General features: G+C 32.2%; 2 protein-coding genes across 5 annotated transcripts in view; one reads left to right on the top strand and one right to left on the bottom strand.

The window, feature by feature from the left end:
* Nucleotides 1-4294, top strand: part of LOC139517440 (uncharacterized) — a 76086-nt gene extending 71792 nt beyond the window's left edge. For 3 of the 4 annotated variants that reach the window (XM_071308468.1, XM_071308472.1, XM_071308470.1), the window contains one exon: nucleotides 2301-4294. In XM_071308468.1, the coding sequence (XP_071164569.1) occupies nucleotides 2301-2788 (488 nt within the window). In that variant the 3' untranslated portion in view covers nucleotides 2789-4294. The remainder of the gene's footprint in view (nucleotides 1-2300) is intronic. The other variant, XM_071308469.1, reaches the window with a different exon arrangement.
* LOC139517441 (alpha-2A adrenergic receptor-like) overlaps nucleotides 1-18541 on the bottom strand; it is a 541200-nt gene that overhangs the window by 123797 nt on the left and 398862 nt on the right. The gene's annotated exons all lie outside the window — the stretch shown is intronic.

Raw genomic sequence — 18541 nt, 5'->3', positions numbered from 1 at the left:
TGCCTTAACCAAACAACCCGGATGTTGAACCAGTTACCATGGTTTCGAACCAAAGAATCAAGGTTCAGAACCAGAAAACCCAGATGGAACCAAGGTTTAGAACCAGAGTGCCCGGATATAACCTAATTGCATTCGGAATTCTCATGACTTTTTATACCTTCAATGTATTTTCCAAATCATTTATTTATTTAGTATATTTATATATAATTTAGAGACCATTAAAATTCAATTCATATGGTGAACAATATTGTTTCATTATTATTTGAATGCAGATAGACATACACTTTATAAATCAATAGTCTAAATAACAATTCAAAGATGAGCTCTAAAAGATTTAAACTTATTGAGACATCAGATGATCAAAGCCTAGGTAGTTCTTCCTCAAATGTTGTAGAGGTTGGCTGGACTTTATTTAAAGTTCATTTATATGTTTTGGAGTTTAGTGTGACATCCATTTTCACTGAACTATTACACAATTTTGTATACGGACCAGCTGAGGACCACCTCCAGGTGCGGGAATTTCTCGCTTCATTGAACAACAATTGTTGCAATCAGCTGTTGTCTGCTCTTTGGTCAGTTTGTTGTCTCTTTGACATCTTCCTAATTTCCATTCTCAATGTTAAATGTATAATTTGTCAAAATATGACAGACGAATAGCTGTAATGCCCTACACCCCTAAAGTGTATCAATATTGGTTCCGGATATGTTACTTTGGCGGGAAATCTTGTTAAATACAAAGAACTTCGATGTTAACCGTCTATGACCAATCTGTATACACAATATGATGGCAGTGGTCTTCCTTGTACCATGCAAAAAAAAAAACAATGCCACATGGCATAAGGCCTGCCATCTTAACACAGAACTAAGATTAGACATCAAAAGGATACAGATGATATGTAAAAAACAGGCAGTCGTAGCTGCAAACCAGCTTATCATGAAAATTAGCAATGAAAAAATGTCCGCCATTTTGATGATAAAACCGGAAGTGGATAAAATCAAGCTTGCAATTATATCTAATTTTGTTTAGAACGGTTCAAACTATGTTTCTACCAAATTTTATGCTTTTAACACAAAGTGCACAATTATTCACCTATCTGCTGGACTACTAGCAGTAATATCAAAATATTTGAATTGACTATGCTTTACACTGCTTTACACCTTTCGTAAATAAAAGATCAACTACATCGTCTAATCAAAGAGTGCTTTTCATGCTTAAAGTGGAAACACATAAATGCCTTGTTTAAGGTCATGAAAAACATCCAATTGTGCGAGGAAAGCACATTGATTACCACAACAAATACACATAATGCTTATTTTTTGTAAACATTAATTTTTCCGCATAAAGTCTACCGTCAATGGGATACTAAATTTGTACCACTCTTGATCGATGCAAGATGCATTTTTTTATTTTAATCCTTGGCGTGAAAACGAGTACATTGAACCCTCTTTTTAAAGGTGATATATGGCTTGGGTACATAAGAAGATTATTAATACTAATTTTATGAACAAATCGCCGATGGATGTATTCTTAAGTATATAGATTTACAGCCAAAAATACCGTTTTCTTTCTATTAATTCGTTTATATTTTGACTCCAAAGAATGTTACACTTTTTGTTAAAGAGCATATGTTTGAAAAGAAGACATTCCCAATTGTTTTACCTAAAGCTACTTTTGTCAATCTTTTGAAACAGAAATGCTTTAGTTATTGTGTCATTATCAGCGTGACCTTTGTAAATTTATTAACTATTAATTTAAACATATTCCACACGAAGTTTTGAAAAGTTAACTACTGCAGGATACCTGGTAATTTGTAACCATTTCATTTACCTTTTTTATGTGACTGATGTTTATTCCATCTCGATTTCTAATAAAAGGTCTTACAGATTGAACAACAATTAAGTTCACAACAAATGTTAAGCATTTCCATCAACCATATGATCAAAGTACAAAATACGAGTATTCCTTCTTCTCCATAATACATTACTAGTATATCATTTAAGAATATCAAGTCTTTGTAAACTATGTAATGTTTGTTCTGGGGGATGACTTATAAATCATATAATACCTCCAATATATACTGACAATCTTCAGATTTATGAAAACAAACTAAATATCACATATTGATATGTTTTGAAACATTCATATTTTTAACTTTGAATGAAACTCCAAACATATTTGCCTTTGCAGCTACATTCAAAAATGGTTCTTACAAAAACGTTTATTTTTATTCCTACCATGCGAAGAATTTTTATAAATAATGTTTTCCATAACCATGATTGAATTGTTATCTCTTTAACAGACATCATTATTCTACACATAGAAGAAGAAAATAAAAAGAATGCAGTGGAATCATTTAAGTTTCATCTCGAATTGTTATCAAAAGAAATGGGATACAGCGGTATACATATCAAGATGTTTGAGGACATTTTCCACAAGAAAGAGGATGACAGTGATTTTGAGATTGAAACAGTACTTAAAAAATGTAATTATGTTTTTGCCTATATATCAGATAATTTTTATACATCAAAGTTAAGACGGCTAGGACTAAAAGAATTGTGTATAAAGGATGCCCTGAATGAAGAAGAAACGAAAGAGCACATCAAGATCGTGAGAAACTGCAAATACTTGCCTAACGATAGGCACTTGTCACTTCAACAGAAAGATGTAGATTTAGACTTTTTTGAATACAATAAAAAGAATCCTGGTGTCGTTAAGGAATACGGAAAAACTTACAAAGTTTGTTTAGAAAATATTCAGCACAATGATAAAACAAAACAATATTATTAAATTTTCTGTATAATATATAAAGGTAAGTAGCTTTTGTACCATGTCTTAAATTTGAATTTACTGTCGTCTTGAATAAGAAAACAAACAATGATATAGTTGTCTTGTATTATTCATACTACATTACTGAAATTATGACAAAATACCTAATGATATTTCATTTTTAGCATTGGATGAACTGAACATCAAAAGCGGAAAAAGTTTTTATACGACCGCAAAAATTTTGCGGCCATATATTGGTATCACGTCGTCGTCGGCGGCGTCGTTGTCGTCGTCGTCATCAGCGTCGTCCGAAGACGGATGGTTTCCGGATAATAACTTTAGCAAAAGTAAACAGAAATCAATAAAATTTTAACACAATGTTTTTATCCACAAAAGGAAGCTTGGAATTGATTTTGGGGGTTATGGTCCCTAAGGTTTATGAGTAAGGGGCCCGAAGGGCCCAAAAATAGAATTTATCTAGTGTCAGAACAATAAGTTGTGTATAAGTATTTCAATTGTTCTAAAATTGTACCACAATGTTTTATACCATAAATAGAAGGTTGAGATATATTTTAAGGGTTATGGGGCAAACAGTTTAGGGATGAAGGGCCAAAAAAGGGCCAAAAACAAACGTTTTTGTAGTTTCAAGTCAATAAATTAGAGTTATCTTTCTTTGTCCAGAATAGAAGTTGAATCAACTTAAATAAATGCTATATACAATATACAATGCAATATTCACTTTCTACAAACTGATAAATTAAAGCAATCCTTACCATTCAGTGATTACAAGTACTTTGATTACCATTCTAAGGTTATGCCCCTTTACAAAGTGGAAAAATTAAAGGATTTTTTAGTTTCCGTTTGTCTCAACTAAATTTAACGAAATGTGTACATAATGCTTATTACCTCTAAACTCAGTTTAAGATCAATTTTTGGCAGCTTCACTTTTACAGTTCTTGATGTATATCCCTTTATAACGTTATATGCTAGCGGAGGCATCATCTGTGTCCTTTTGGACACATTCCCCATTTATTTTTTTAGAAGTTACTATGACTGTATGACATTTTATATTTTAATATTTTATGATGTATTTAAATTAGTAGTTATTGTTGCAAAGTTAAATTTGAATTGAGATCATTTTTGGAATAAGGGAAAGGGGGAAGTGAAAAAAAAATTGGGGTGGGGTCAATTTGTTTTTCTCATTTCAGATTTCAGAATTTAAAAAGAAAATTTCTTCAATTTTTTTTTTGAGATGATTAACATTCAACAGCATTGTAAATTGCTCAAAAGCCAAAACAAAAATAAGTTCTTTCGACCACATTCATTCTGTGTCAGAAACCTATTCTGTGTCAACTATTGTCCAGCTTGAATGTTGTGTTCATACTTGCCCCAACCGTTCAGTGTTCGACATCTGCGGTCGTATAAAGCTGCGCCCTGTGGAGCATCTGGTTAGTTTTATTTTTACCAACGAAAAATTTCTTGTTGATTACTTTCGGCTGGATATAATAAAAAATGTTTTACTTATAATCATCTTTGAAACATAGTTTGTTTAACTTTGATATTCTAAATAATTCAATGGTCTTAAACTCGCCTTGAAATGAAAAACAATTATTTCAATGTCATTGTGTGTGTACACTTATTGAATTGCTATTTGTTGGTTTGATAGTGATAATATCAAATCATGCTTAGCACCTTATTTTTACTTGCATGAACTACACGACAGGTGTCAAATATATGAACCGCTCAACCCTTTTCAGAGCACCTGAGTTTATTCGTCAGTGGAATTCATGTTACCGTAATGTTAATGTAATGTAGTGTTTTATGAGCTTGTTCGTCTATTCATTGTCTTGTTTCTGTTGTGTGTGTTTTTTTTTGTCATTTTGTCATAGTGTTGTCATTTTTCTTAAGCTTATAATCTTTTAATGTCTTCCGCCTCTTTTTCAAATAAAAAAAACTGATCACAAAATAAAATATTATGCTCTAAACTCTCTTCGAATTCCATTCTTTTGATAAGACAACTCGCCCTTTAAATAGAATTTAAACCATTCTCAGGAGTGTTATCTCATCTTTTTGTCACTCTTAACCAATTATGCATTTCCAATGCAAATCAAAAAACAAATTCATGTGTCACGCATCTGTTCACAGCTTTTAAGTTAAATTGAAATATAACAGACCTGGCATCATTCACGAAAGATATTTAAAAAAAAAGAAGATCCGTCCTGTTCTTATTTTATCTTACACAACATTTCCATTTCTTTGTAACAAAAGAGAAGCGAAAGATACCAGAGGAACATGCAATCTCCTAATTTAAATATAAACTGACAACGCCATTATCCTTTAACTTCACGTTCCGCTATTTAGATAATGTACTTTCACTTAATAATTAATAGTTTGGCAACTTTGTTGAACGTAACTATCCCTTCGAACTCGAAAAAAGTATAAAACATATATAGTTAAGTCAGTCTGATATATCATGACTTACAACTAGAAATTGACAATGAGTTCGGTTGAAAACAAAATTTTACGACCAAAGAAATAATTTCAGCTTCACACTTGTGAACTTTCCATTTCTTTGTAACAAAAGAGGAGCGGAAGATACCAGAGGGACATGTAAACTCCTAATTTAAATATAAACTGACAACGCCATGGCTCAAAAAGAAAAAGACAAAAAATTGTTCACAACACAACATAGAAAACTGAAGACTAAGCAACATGAACCCCACCAAAAACTTGGGGTGAACTCAGGTATTCCGAAAGGGTGGAGATTCTGCTCCAAATGTGTCACCAGTCGTAATGCTCATCTTAGTACAAGTCATCATTGGAATTAGTCCTGTTGCTATTATTTCAAGGTCTATAATTTTGCTGTCCTGAACTTATAAATATCGTCTAATGAAGCAGCCCTCCAAAATAATGGTTTCCTAAAGAAAGAATATAAGTTTGTGTTTGTGTTTTTTTATATATCTATGGCATATTTAATCATTATACTTTTGAAATACGTTTTTCGATGAAGAGAAAGTAAAATCAACAGCTACTTGTCGTTAACAAAGGTATATCCAATTATAATTTGATATTAAAATAAAACAAAATGTGGAAAATGAGACAACCATCGTCCAGAGACCAAATGACTCATATTTAAACAAGGTTTTCAAACACGAGGAATACTTTTGAAGCCTTTATCATTTAAAAGTCGTAACTTATATATGAACTAATACAATAAGAGTTGTCTCATTGGCAATCATGCCACATCTTCTATTTAATGATACAATAAGACAAAATGTAATATTATTCGCTAAAAATCAATATAATGGTATGAGTCGCTTTTTATATAATTCACACACGTATTCAATGAAAACATATTTTTTTTCTTTGAATCATTCATCAGCTTTTAAAAAAAAGAATGAGGAAAACCTTAAGATAAACCTGTTAGCAATTCTAATTCGGTAGGTCTCATTCGTAAAAACGGACTTGGTTTTAGTTACGACGTTAGGAAATTATCCGCTAAGAATTGTGATATGGATATTCCATAACGGTCAATTAACTCGTGACGGCGTCCATAAAATTTACGAAAGGATGCTTTCAACTGCACCATTTGGAATTATTGGTTTAATTGCTTCCTTGTAAGCAGCAAGCCTCTTGGAAGGAAATCATGATTGGACATTCGGGAATATCGTATCATTGGAAGATATATACTCCGTATGCAGGCGCTGTTGGAATGTGGCTACATAGAAATGAAAGTTCACAATTGATAAGATGAAATCATCTCTTTTGTCGTAAAATATATAATATAATATTTATCAGTTATTATCCAGACACACGATTTATATACGGTATTTATTTCAGTATCAAAGCATGCGTAGTATAGTTATATAAACCTGTTCGTAGAGACTGTGATATAAAAAAAAGATAAGGGTCAGTATCTCTATTCCTGTTCTAACTTCGACGTAGTAGACATCAAAATCTTTAAACTCTTTATAGATATAAGAAGATGTGGTATAAGTGCTAATTAGACAACTCTCCATCCAAGTCACAATTTGTAAAAGTAAACCAAAGTACGGCCATGTCTATTATATACCGTTACATGGTTATCCACATAAGGTGGTACTCCTTTATAGTAATTAGTTTATCATCTTGAAACACATATGATTAGGCCTGAGGACACAATTGTCGCCAATTGTTTTTCCAAAGTATGTACAGTGTTTTACTTTCAAATATGTTCAATACGCCTGAACCTTATTTATTTCTACCTGTTTATACCCGAATAGCACAAGTACGGGGTGATAGGGTTGTATTAAAGCCTCGGTCACACCTTACCGGATAGCTCGAACGGACGCCTAACAGATAACTTTTTTTCAATCCGTTCATGTCCGTTAGACGTCCATTCTTATCCGTTAGACGTCCGTCCATATCCGTTGCATGTCCGTTAAGCGTACGTTTTATCCGTCGACGTCCGTTCTGTCCGGTTGAAAATTTTGAGCTTGTTCAAAACTTTGAACTGACGTCCAACGGATAAAATGTCCGTTGAACGTCCGTTGGGCGTCCGTGTTGTACGGTACTCGTCCGTTTCGTTTCCGTTTTGTATCCGTTACGTGTCCGTTATACATCCGTTGGAGGTGTGGAAGATAAATTCACCAACGGACTTCTACCGGACATTTAACGGATAAAACGAATGTTGAACGGATGAGAAACGGACTTCTACCGGACGTATAACGGATAAAACGGATGATGAACGGATCTGAAACAGATAAATGCCAATTGAAAATTTCGCGTGAGAAATGCCAATTATTGGTATGTCAGATTTCTTAAGGTTCATGAATTCATAATCGATCTTAGAGTATAGGCACGTCATAACAATCAAGCAGTTCTTATTCAGGCCAGACACTGCCCGTTTGCGGAATTTTGAAGGACAAACCAAATCCAGTTACACAGAAACATTTTGAATATTTATGCGATATACATGTATTATTATTGTCGCCTTTGATTTTTCCGTTTTATCCGGTACGCTTCCGTTTTATGCGGTACTAGTCCGTTGGATGTACGTTCGACATCCGTTCTGTCCGGTACGTTTCCGTTTCTCGTACGTTGTATATCCGTTACACATCAGTTTTATTCGTTCAGTACATCAACGGACTCCCAACGGATAACTATTTTGTCAACGGACAACTTTTATTTTCAACCGTTAGGCGTCCGTTCGTGCTATCCGGTAAGGTGTGACCGAGGCTTTACAACCGAAAATATTTGGGTCATGAATTTTTATGTAAAGAGGTCATTTGGTCAAATAGAAAAAGTTAAAATATGTAAGTATGTTTGAAGCTTTCAAACTGACTCAAGAAACCTCAGCATAATATTGTTCATATTTTTTTTCTACTTAAAGCTAATGAAATTTTGTATAATTTCAATATGATATGTCCAATAAGAAATAGATCACATTTTAAAAACATTATCGCGAAGGCGCAGGTGCGATGTTTTTATTTGCTTTTAGTTTTTGTACAGACAGATGAACATATCACAAAGATCAACCCGCTTTTTCGTAGTTAGATGTATAAACAAACTAATTTTACTTTCATATGCACACAAAAAAACACAAACCAATGTACACCATTTATTTGCATTTGTGCTTATATAATTTTGCTTCCAGTTGTTCTGTCATGTAGGTTTATACCCATTAGAAAACTATATGCATGTGTATGTGCGTACAAATTTGAGTTTTAAAAACATGTTTTAAATCAATATGTATATCATATGAAAATATGCAGATGTGGTATGATTGCCAATTAGACAACTCTCCGACGTAAAGTTCACAGCTATAGGTCACATATGAAAATGCGTGCCATGTAAACGTGGCTAAAATTGTTAATGGAGATAAATGTATTATTACAACAAGCTTGAACAACTGAGTGAAAGTATTATGAAAAACTATAAGGTCTATAAATTTACGACCGAAATATGTTTATGAATGACCTGTAGTTGTTAATGTCTGTGTCATTTTGGTTTCCTGTGGAGAGTTGTCTCATTGGCAATCATACCACTTTTTTATACATACCAAAAGTAAATACGTTTTCGAATGTAAAACAAATCGAGATTCAACATCTTTTATTATATTATTTTCACAGACATGTTATTCATTACTAATACGATCTAAAACATCTAACATATTGAATCTTTGTTTAACTCGTTTAATGATTCATCAGTCAGAAATGAATACTTGTCACATTGAGATCCATCTGTATTGTCTCCGGGAGTTACTTCCTCTGGCTCTAGGCTTGGGTCATTGAATGAAGTCACAGCACTCTCAGGAGTTTTACATGCAATATTGCAAATAAAAACCTCTTCGTCAAGACTTGAATTGTTTAGTTCTGGCTTGGAGAAAGAATATATATGCATATTTGATCTTGTAGACGTGTGATTACCTACCAGAAAAGGGTGATGCTGATTGGTAATATTCTGACGTAAAAATCGAATACGACTTGTCTCCATAGGAGAAGTTTTATAATTCTCTACAACTGTCGAAATTCTGATGGAGGCATAATGATTGTCCTCGGTGGTCATTTCTAATGAATTTGATTTACCTTGAAAGAATAAAAGTGCCCCTGTTGGAAAGAAAAGAATGATAATATGTGTTAAAGAAGTATTCTTAGATGATTTATTCAAATGTTACCATCAAAATACATCGGAAAAAATACGGATACAAACCTAATTGACAAGTAATAAATATAAGGGGATCTGAAATCATTTTCAGATTTATAAATACAGGCAAATGTAGTATACCGCTGTTAAAAGTCATAAATCTATAAAGAGAAAACATATCTGGGTTAAATTTAAAACCGAGGACAACAACAAAACAACAGAAACACTGAAGTGCAACATAAAATAATGACATACATCAAAACGAACTATTAGATAACAACTACCATATTCCTGACTTGGTACAGGTTATTTTTAGAAGAAAAAAAACAGTGAGTTGAACCTGGGTTTGTGGTAAACCAAACCTCGTTTTTCGATGTAATGTTTTGTTTTTGTTAACTTAGTTCTCTTTTCCTCATAAATATTTTATAATGATTTTGTACGTTTGTATCATAAAACTATGATTAATTCAATAAATACATGTAGTTCGCATGCTTGTTTTTTCTTACTCTTTTTCTTTTCTTTATTTATGTTTATCCTAACCTTATAAAGAATATTCTGTGAATTAAAATAAATCTAATTTTTTCAAATAAACATTTATTGTTTTTTTATTGTTGTATTTTTTATTTAATTTGTGAAATAATTTATTTTTAGGGAAATAATCTCTGTTTACTTGTCTGTAACTGAAAGAGTCCCACAATTCATTGGTATGTGATTTCTTCAATATTAATTTTACTCAAAATATATAGAACATTTACACCTGAAAATAGTCTTTTTGTCATATTTGTTACCCTTTTTCCCCTACATAATCTAAAAACATGTGGTGTTAAAAGTTTGGCAACGCATTGAAATAATTACTAACATTCAATATTTTTTTTAATTTTGATTTGAGTTTATGGGGTCGATAGGTAACTCATTTTTGCCAAACACACATATATTTTATAAGTGCTTTTTGAGGTTAACCTTATGTTTGATACAGAACTCTTAAAGATATATTGAATACCCTAACGTTTGTTTGATCTCTATCTAAGAAACAGATTATTCTACTATGAATTCTCCAATGATGAAACTACAAACTACAAATCACAAACGCATTACCGATTCAAAGAATTGTCTTACCTTATCAATTTCTATTACATTTAAGTTGCATTTTATAATATCTTATTTAGACATGATATTTACATGTAGGGCGTAAACATGCTTTTATTTCATATTTTTTTCTACTTTGCTGTTAATAAAAAAAATAATAATAATATGCCCATAACATTAATTTATGTTTTTGACATTTAATTATTTCCCTTGACCAGCAGTCAAAAATGTTTTATTTTTTATAGACATATAAAAAGAGCATGGTTTGTTGTCTTTCCTTTTAAAAAAATCTGTGTATTATAATAACTATACATAACTATAAAACACTAATACGAATACTAATTTTAAAAAAAGCTCCTTTAAGTTTTTGAGGACATTTCCGTTCTTTTGTTTTGGCATCCCATGACCTTTTTGGACATACTGCATAGTATAGGTATAAATTATACTTACTATTAATGTTCAAGCGTATGAAAGTTATATTTCTGCTTGTTTTCCTGCAATAAAAAACAAACGTACTGATACAAAGGATGTAAATTGACATGCTTAGAACTTTTGAAAACTCATTTCATTGTGAAACATTTCAAAGCTATCCTAATGATCATAAGTAATCTAGTTTGTTCCTTGACTATCATCACAAAAATAGTTCATATCTCAAATGATCAAAGAACTTATTCATACTCTAAATATTACCGGCACAAGGAGAACGATATTATTTGTAATTTATTTTCTTATTTTAAGAGAAGATGTTAGGTGAACCAGAACTAGTTTAGCTGAAATAAAAAAACAAATAATTGTTTGATTAATTTCATCCTGTCCTGGAATTTGTGAAAAATAAATAAAGAGCTATATGGTTGTCATACATACCATAAAACTACAGGTACTGTAACAAACAATATCAACACAAGTATTACAACACAGCCAATTACAACGCCGGTGCTGGCTTCCGTCTTCCTACCTTAGAATACAAAAGTGTTATTAGAATGCACTTAAACAGGGATTTTGTAAACATCAAGTAATTTTTTGTTAATGACCAAGAAAATTAATGTAAAGCGAAATATTTTAAGAAAGCACATTATTCAGTATTAAACTTTAACGGTCAGTCTACCCAACTAGTAAACATTTGGTATTTGTAAAAACTACTTATGTTTTTCCAAATAACAAAGCAAATGTAGCATGTGTCAAGAGCGACAAAAAAATATATGAATGAACTTAACAGCATTAATATATTCCCAAAACTAGAAACTAAAGAAACAACAGACACGTCTTCCTCCGTCTCATTTTTACACTTCATTACCCCGGCAATTTGACATATGCGGCCATCGCAGTGTCTGAATCTGTGACGAAAGAGACCACTTTAATTTTGAAACATGTTTGAGCTCTAAAAAATTGTGGACTGTTTTGCTCTATCCTAATTTAAGGTAATATGTGTGCATGCGGATGTTGATTTAGTATTGGAAAGGTGTGCCTCTCTTGAGTTGTGAATAAATTGGCAGAAGTTATAAAATGCAGATAATAAATTTTTGTAAACATAGTTAAACAAATCGTGCATATTGCATATTAACAAAGCTAGTATTAATTAATACTTGATATTTCAATATTGAATTATAGTATGTAACATATGCATAATAAAACGAACATCATTACTAATGAAAGTGATCGGAACTGAAATACACATAGTTAATTATCCGGCATCGGAGACGAGAAGAGACTGTAATTCTTTATCCCATTTTAACCAATAGCTATTGCTGTATCTAAGTCACTTCATAAAGCAACCACTCCGAATCTAAATGGGATAAGTAATTATTTCAAGTTGGCGTGTTTATCGACTGAAACTATAGCTCCGCATCGTGTTGCAAAGTAATAATTATCAACACCTCCCCCCCCCCTCCAAAAAAAAAATCCTCTCCATCTTAGAAGCTTTATACCAACTTAACACTCAGGTACATTTTTAAAATCTATATTACGATATAAACGTAAGCGAGGCATTTCATTTCATATAGATTATATGACTTCAGTGGTGCATGTATAAATATACAAAAGTAACCCTACCTTCAACAGCATCTAACTTTAATTTACAACCATATTTTCTATTACACCTAAAATTGACATTTGATTAAAATATAAATATCTCATATGTACATTACTGTTTGTAGATTATGTCCTATAATAATCGGTACCAAATAATTCAAAACTGATATCTAATTTTCCATCAAAACTTTAAGAAAAAAAGAGATTGCAGAAATTAAGAAGGTACAGCTCTATTTAGCTGTGTTCTCATTGTAAAGCTATACTCCAGCAGCTCCTGCATCAACAGAAAACATTGATTTTTAAAACTCGTATGCTTAATCGATATCCACATTTGTTCCTTTTCTCGTAGTCGAAAATTCATCCGTTATGTTTTAACAATTTATCACTGAAAACAATTTAGCACCGGACTGTTTTCTTTACTACGATTCTTCGACAATATAACCTTTTTTTTTATTCTTGTTACTCGTTACTTTTAAATGTAGTGATTTGTGTTAATATTTGGTTTTAACCTTTTTTTTTACAATAATTTGGTCTGTCATTATACACCAGGTGTTCTGATCCACATCCGAGCATTGCGTTGCTCCGTGGGAATCAGATCCAGATTTTACTTCCCCATCGTTCAAAACTGTTAATTAATTGCTCCTCGTGATTCTGGCCCCTCTGCTAATTTCTGATCGGGATACCCACTGTGCATGCATCGACCCCTTCATATGTTCTTTTACTTTTCCGATAAATACTTAAAATGTACATAACAGTTATAAAATACAATAAAGTTTTTATTGAAAAAGGAATAAAAAGAGTGTCATTAATTGAACGTCATGAAGTCATATACTCAACAACACAAATATTCAAACGACATTTTCTCATAATTTTGAAAACCAATTTAAACAATTTCGACAATTCAAGGGAACAAAATCTTTTAGAATGGTTAGTCGATTTCAATGGTAGGCAGTAAATTTGGAAGCAGTTAGAAGTGTAGTATCTTATTTTCTATTTGAGCTACAATATTCAACACAAACAGCTAGCTATCTTTCAGTAGTAGCGGGCACATTGTGACCATGCTTTCCAAATTATGTTTAAAGTTTGTAGAAGCTGTTGTACATTTAAGTTTTGATTATGTTTTGTTTTACTTTTTCGACTGCTTATGTTTTGTTTTACTTTTTCGACTGCCATCATTTGAAATCAGACATCTGAACTGATACTGATAACGTTTAATACTGTCTCCTTATCCCAAAAAAAAACTTTTATTTTTCGATGTATACCTTCAAAAACAAAAACGCTAAATGAAAATAAATATTTTACATAAATTTTTTCAACATCATTTGATATACAAATATGAGCACAATGTTACATGAAATTTGACACACTGGTTCATCGGACTTTAAATTAATTTATAAAATGTCAAAATGTATCACATATCCTCTATGACGTTACTTCAAAGTTAATATCTGTTAGCTTATACTGGATCAATAAAAAATTACGATCCTGCAGAATGCTCCAAAATTCTTGCGTAAGAGCCTTGAAGTCCTTAGAGAGTTTGTCGCAAAAGCCGAAGACTGCGCATGCGTTTATTCAAATTATCTGGGTTGAGTTCAATATCGTAGCAGCTACGTAGCTGCTTTCAATATCTATATAGCAGCTAGTCTATAGCTACACGTTCAACACTCAAAATCTACGTAGCACTACGTAGCTGCTACGATATTGAACGCAACCCTGGTGATAAGCATGACCAGTGTTCAACCGAGCGCAGTCGTACCAATGAAAAACTTCACTATGGAAATACATTTGTGCACCATTGGAACAATGTAAGTCGATGACAGCGACGCAGACCTGCGTAAGGACATATTATAAGTTATATGGTTCCCTACTGACCCCTTACAGATCCATAGACGGTTAGTAAAATCCATAGGGGATGCGGCCGGAGGCCGAATCTCCTATAACTATGGATGTTATTCAGGTCCCAGTAGACGTGACGTTATGAACCCACTAGGAAATTTACTATTAACCCTCTACGGATCCATAGGGGTCACCATGTGACGGCGTTAACACAGTCACACGGTGCTAATTTACTTGCGGTATAATAAGGCGTGCTGGCCGTTGTCAGGGAAGCGGTTTCTGACTGTCTTTGTTGATATATGTCGGAAACCTTGCACGTCTGATGTTCTTTCTGTTGCTGTCGTTGTCTTGATTCTCAGGTGAAGTACCAACATGTAGAGATCTTGTGCTGTTGTGAGATCCTAGGTTGGTCAGAATGTTGAACCAAATGCTAGTACCGTTGCAAGAGTCTGGAAATTGTGTTCCGGTTTCATATAAAGTCGAGTGGAACTACATTATGTGATTAACTGACCTGTAGACGCCGATCGACGACGGTCCTTTTAGCTGTGTATGGACTTAGCTTAATGCAGCAGGTTCGAGAAGCAATTTACTGACTGCACTCACTATAACTGTTGGCGGTCTTATATACCATTTACATCCCACTATATATCAGGCATGTTGATGCGCACGTGTAACTTCCTAAATTTTGACACATGTTCCCTCTATCAGGAGTTTAAATTGAATTATCGGAGATCTGACAGTCATAAGAAACGAGTGACCGGTGAAAAATAATGTTTATCCAATTCTTGAACCAATGCATGTATATATCATAGTTTTCTGTGCACGATTTTATCATTTTTTACGCAACCATATCGTTTAACCGTTTTTTTTTCTCTCTGTGTCTGTTATGATGTGAAAATATGGCAGCTACTTTAATGTCGTGTTTAGAAGCCGAAGTTTACCGATTGACACCTTATAGTAAACAATTAACAATTAAACGCGGATATTGAGCATGTGTTTTACCTGTACAATCATATACAAGTTAATTTTAAGGACAGAATAAAGTAAACCCTCTTCTAAATATGAATAAATTAAAGAATTTTCTTCAGAAAGAAGTGTATGTACATAAGTTTTATAATGAAAACTATCCATTTAGTTATAAAAAAAAACATATGTCTTATTTTTTTTATTTGAGGTTTCATATGACTTTAACTTTACCCTAATCATGTTTTCATGTATCAACTATGGGCACGCAAATTTCTTTTAAATTTCATGTAAAAGATATTGTTTCGTTTCTTATTTGGTAGAGTATGCTTAATATTGTAGCCAATAAGAAACGCAACAATAAAAATATTGCTCATTAAAAAAAAGAATGCCTTTCCTTTCAGAACTAAATATCAATAGAATAGTTAGGAATCATTTTTGAAATTAAAACATTCTGTCATATTCATTCTAATCAAATTTAAGCTTTGAATATTCAAAGTAAAGTACATATAGTAACTTCTTACATTTGAAAGGAGCAATTACATGAACTGTTACAACTAACACCATAATAGCCTTCATTGCAGTGGTATTTACAGTCAGTACCATATGTTCCTAATAGGCATGCTGAAATTAACGATGTATGTCATTATGCATTGAACATAGAATTAATGTTGCTTACATGAAACATACAGTTTAGTTGTGCAATTTTTAAACTATTTTGCTATCAAAATATAAAATTATATATTGTTGCATCTGACTGAATTCTGAAGCAGGAATTTGATCTTCTCTTTCAAAGTGAAGTTATGCAATTGAAGTATTATATAATAGTTATGCATTTTGTATTAACTAGTTTTGTATTTGTTGTTGTTGATAATTTGGATGTCTACATGCATGTTGATTCAACACAATCTACGGTTTTATTATCAATGCAGACGGTATATTATTTATTTACACTCACCCATGCATTCATCCTTCTTTGGATTATTAATATAACCTTGACAGCAATACAGATGTTTCGTCCCATTCGGACTAAAAAATAGAAAGTGCAAAAAAACTAATAAGCAGAGCACATTAACACATCAATCTATTTGTTCTCATTGTCATAAAAAGTTGTATGCTTTTACGTCGCATATCATATTTTACAGCGTATAAATAAAGGCAACAGTAGTATACCGCTGTTCGAAATTTTTAAATTGATTGAGAAAAAACAAATCAGGGATACAAACTAAAACTGAGGAAAACACATCAAATATAAGAGGAGAACAACAACACAACAGAAACACAAAAATGCAACACACACAGAAACGAACTACATGTATAAGATAGTAATAGCCATTTTTCTGACTTGGTGCAGGACATTTGAAGAAAAATGGTGGGTTGAACCTGATTTTGTTGCTAGCCAAACCTCCCGCTCTAATGGCAATGTTAGATATATAACACTCTAATGGCAATGTTAGATATATAACACTCTAATGGCAATGTTAGATATATAACACTCTAATGACAATGTTAGATATATAACACTCAAATGACAACATTACATCATAACAGGACTACAATACAAATAACAGGAAGAACAAATAGGACAGAGAAACACATAAATAAACAATACAGTAGAACATTACTACAAGCTAAAATTATTAAAGGTACCAGGCTTATAATAAAATACGCCAGTCACTTGTTTCGTCTACATAAGACTCATCAGTGACGCTCAGGTCAAAATAGAAAAGAAAGCCAAACAAAGATGAAGAGCATTGATGATCCGAAATTTAAAAACGTTGTGCCAAATACGGCTAAGGTTATCCTTAAGTAATTAGAATATTTCATGTTTTTGCAAACAGTAAATTTATAAAAATGACCATATAATTGATCTACATGGTACACTGTTGAAGTTAGATGCGAAATGTAGATTTAGATCGATATTGAACAAATCAGAAAGGATGAACCTATGATACTAAGTCATGTAGTAAAACTTACAGTGTTGTGTAGCATACTCCTACATCAGTTTCCTTTAGACTATACACTGTCGTTGACTCTATTAATATATGCATAACCAAAAAGGTTTTTTTTTCAATACAAAACATATTCGGTTTAAAATTTTGAGTAATTTACTGCAATGTATAAATTATAAAAGAGGTCAACAACAGGATTTCACTCCGGGAAATTAAACTGGAAATGATTTCCTTATTTTTTTAACTAGAATTAAACCCTGCGCATGGAAAAACCTGAATTTGAATAATTATTACTTAATTATTACATAGATACCAAATAAGGATTCCGGGTTTTTTTTACAAGAATTTTCGAAGACAAAGCATAACGCTTGTAAGTGCAAATTCATCTATTGAGAATATGTCGTTTGGTTGTTGATTATATGCAGATATCATGCAGTCAGAAAATAATACTTTTTTTTAATACATAAAATAGGGTAGAACAAACTCATAAGCTTCTTTAGAATCTACATTACGTTTAAGAAGAACCGCACTAAAGTACGTCCATTATTCATTTTTTACTATTCAAAATTCCATAATTGAATAATGGGAGTTCTTTAGCGTGGTTGAGAAGTGAATAGGAATTTAGATATTTTATCAGTTCTTACCTGTCTTAAAATCAGATACTGTAACACAATTGATATAGAAATTTTCTAGTTACACATTAAAAACAGTTTTTGAAATGCACAAGAACAGTTTTAGACAGTAACAAATATTCTGACAGTTCTACCCTAGAAAATTTTGACAGTCCTATTCTAACTGATTCTGACATATTTGTACCCAAGACCAGACCTGACGGTTACTATAGATAGATATTTTTGACAGCTCTTTTTATATAAATACATGTAGTTATTGATTAATTGTTTCTAATTGGTGATGGTATAATATGCCAGGTAGAGCAAACATAAATATAGATTAGTACAATTTGATTGTTGCATGGCTTTATTTAGTTGTATGTTTTATATGTGCAAAATGCTTAGTTTTTTTAGGTAAGTAAATGTTTTTATATTCAGAGCTTATGTTTGTATGTTTTATGCAACGCTGAATCAAAAAAAAAACTTTTTTTTTCAATTCCATTCTATACCGACTTATATCAGGTAAAGGTACTACAAGATGCGTCACCATTAACGATTGCATATGGACTTTATACCGGGTGAGTGAAGTGTACATTTGTCTTTTTGTGTGTGACACTTTTGCTTTTGTTCTTGTTACTATTTCGTTTATTATTTTTGTTTTGTGATACTCAAAC

The sequence above is a fragment of the Mytilus edulis genome, chromosome 3 (genome assembly GCF_963676685.1).
Source record: "Mytilus edulis chromosome 3, xbMytEdul2.2, whole genome shotgun sequence".
Taxonomy (NCBI): domain Eukaryota; kingdom Metazoa; phylum Mollusca; class Bivalvia; order Mytilida; family Mytilidae; genus Mytilus; species Mytilus edulis.
Note: the sequence above shows the minus strand (reverse complement) of the source record. Positions and strands in the feature narration are given on the sequence as shown.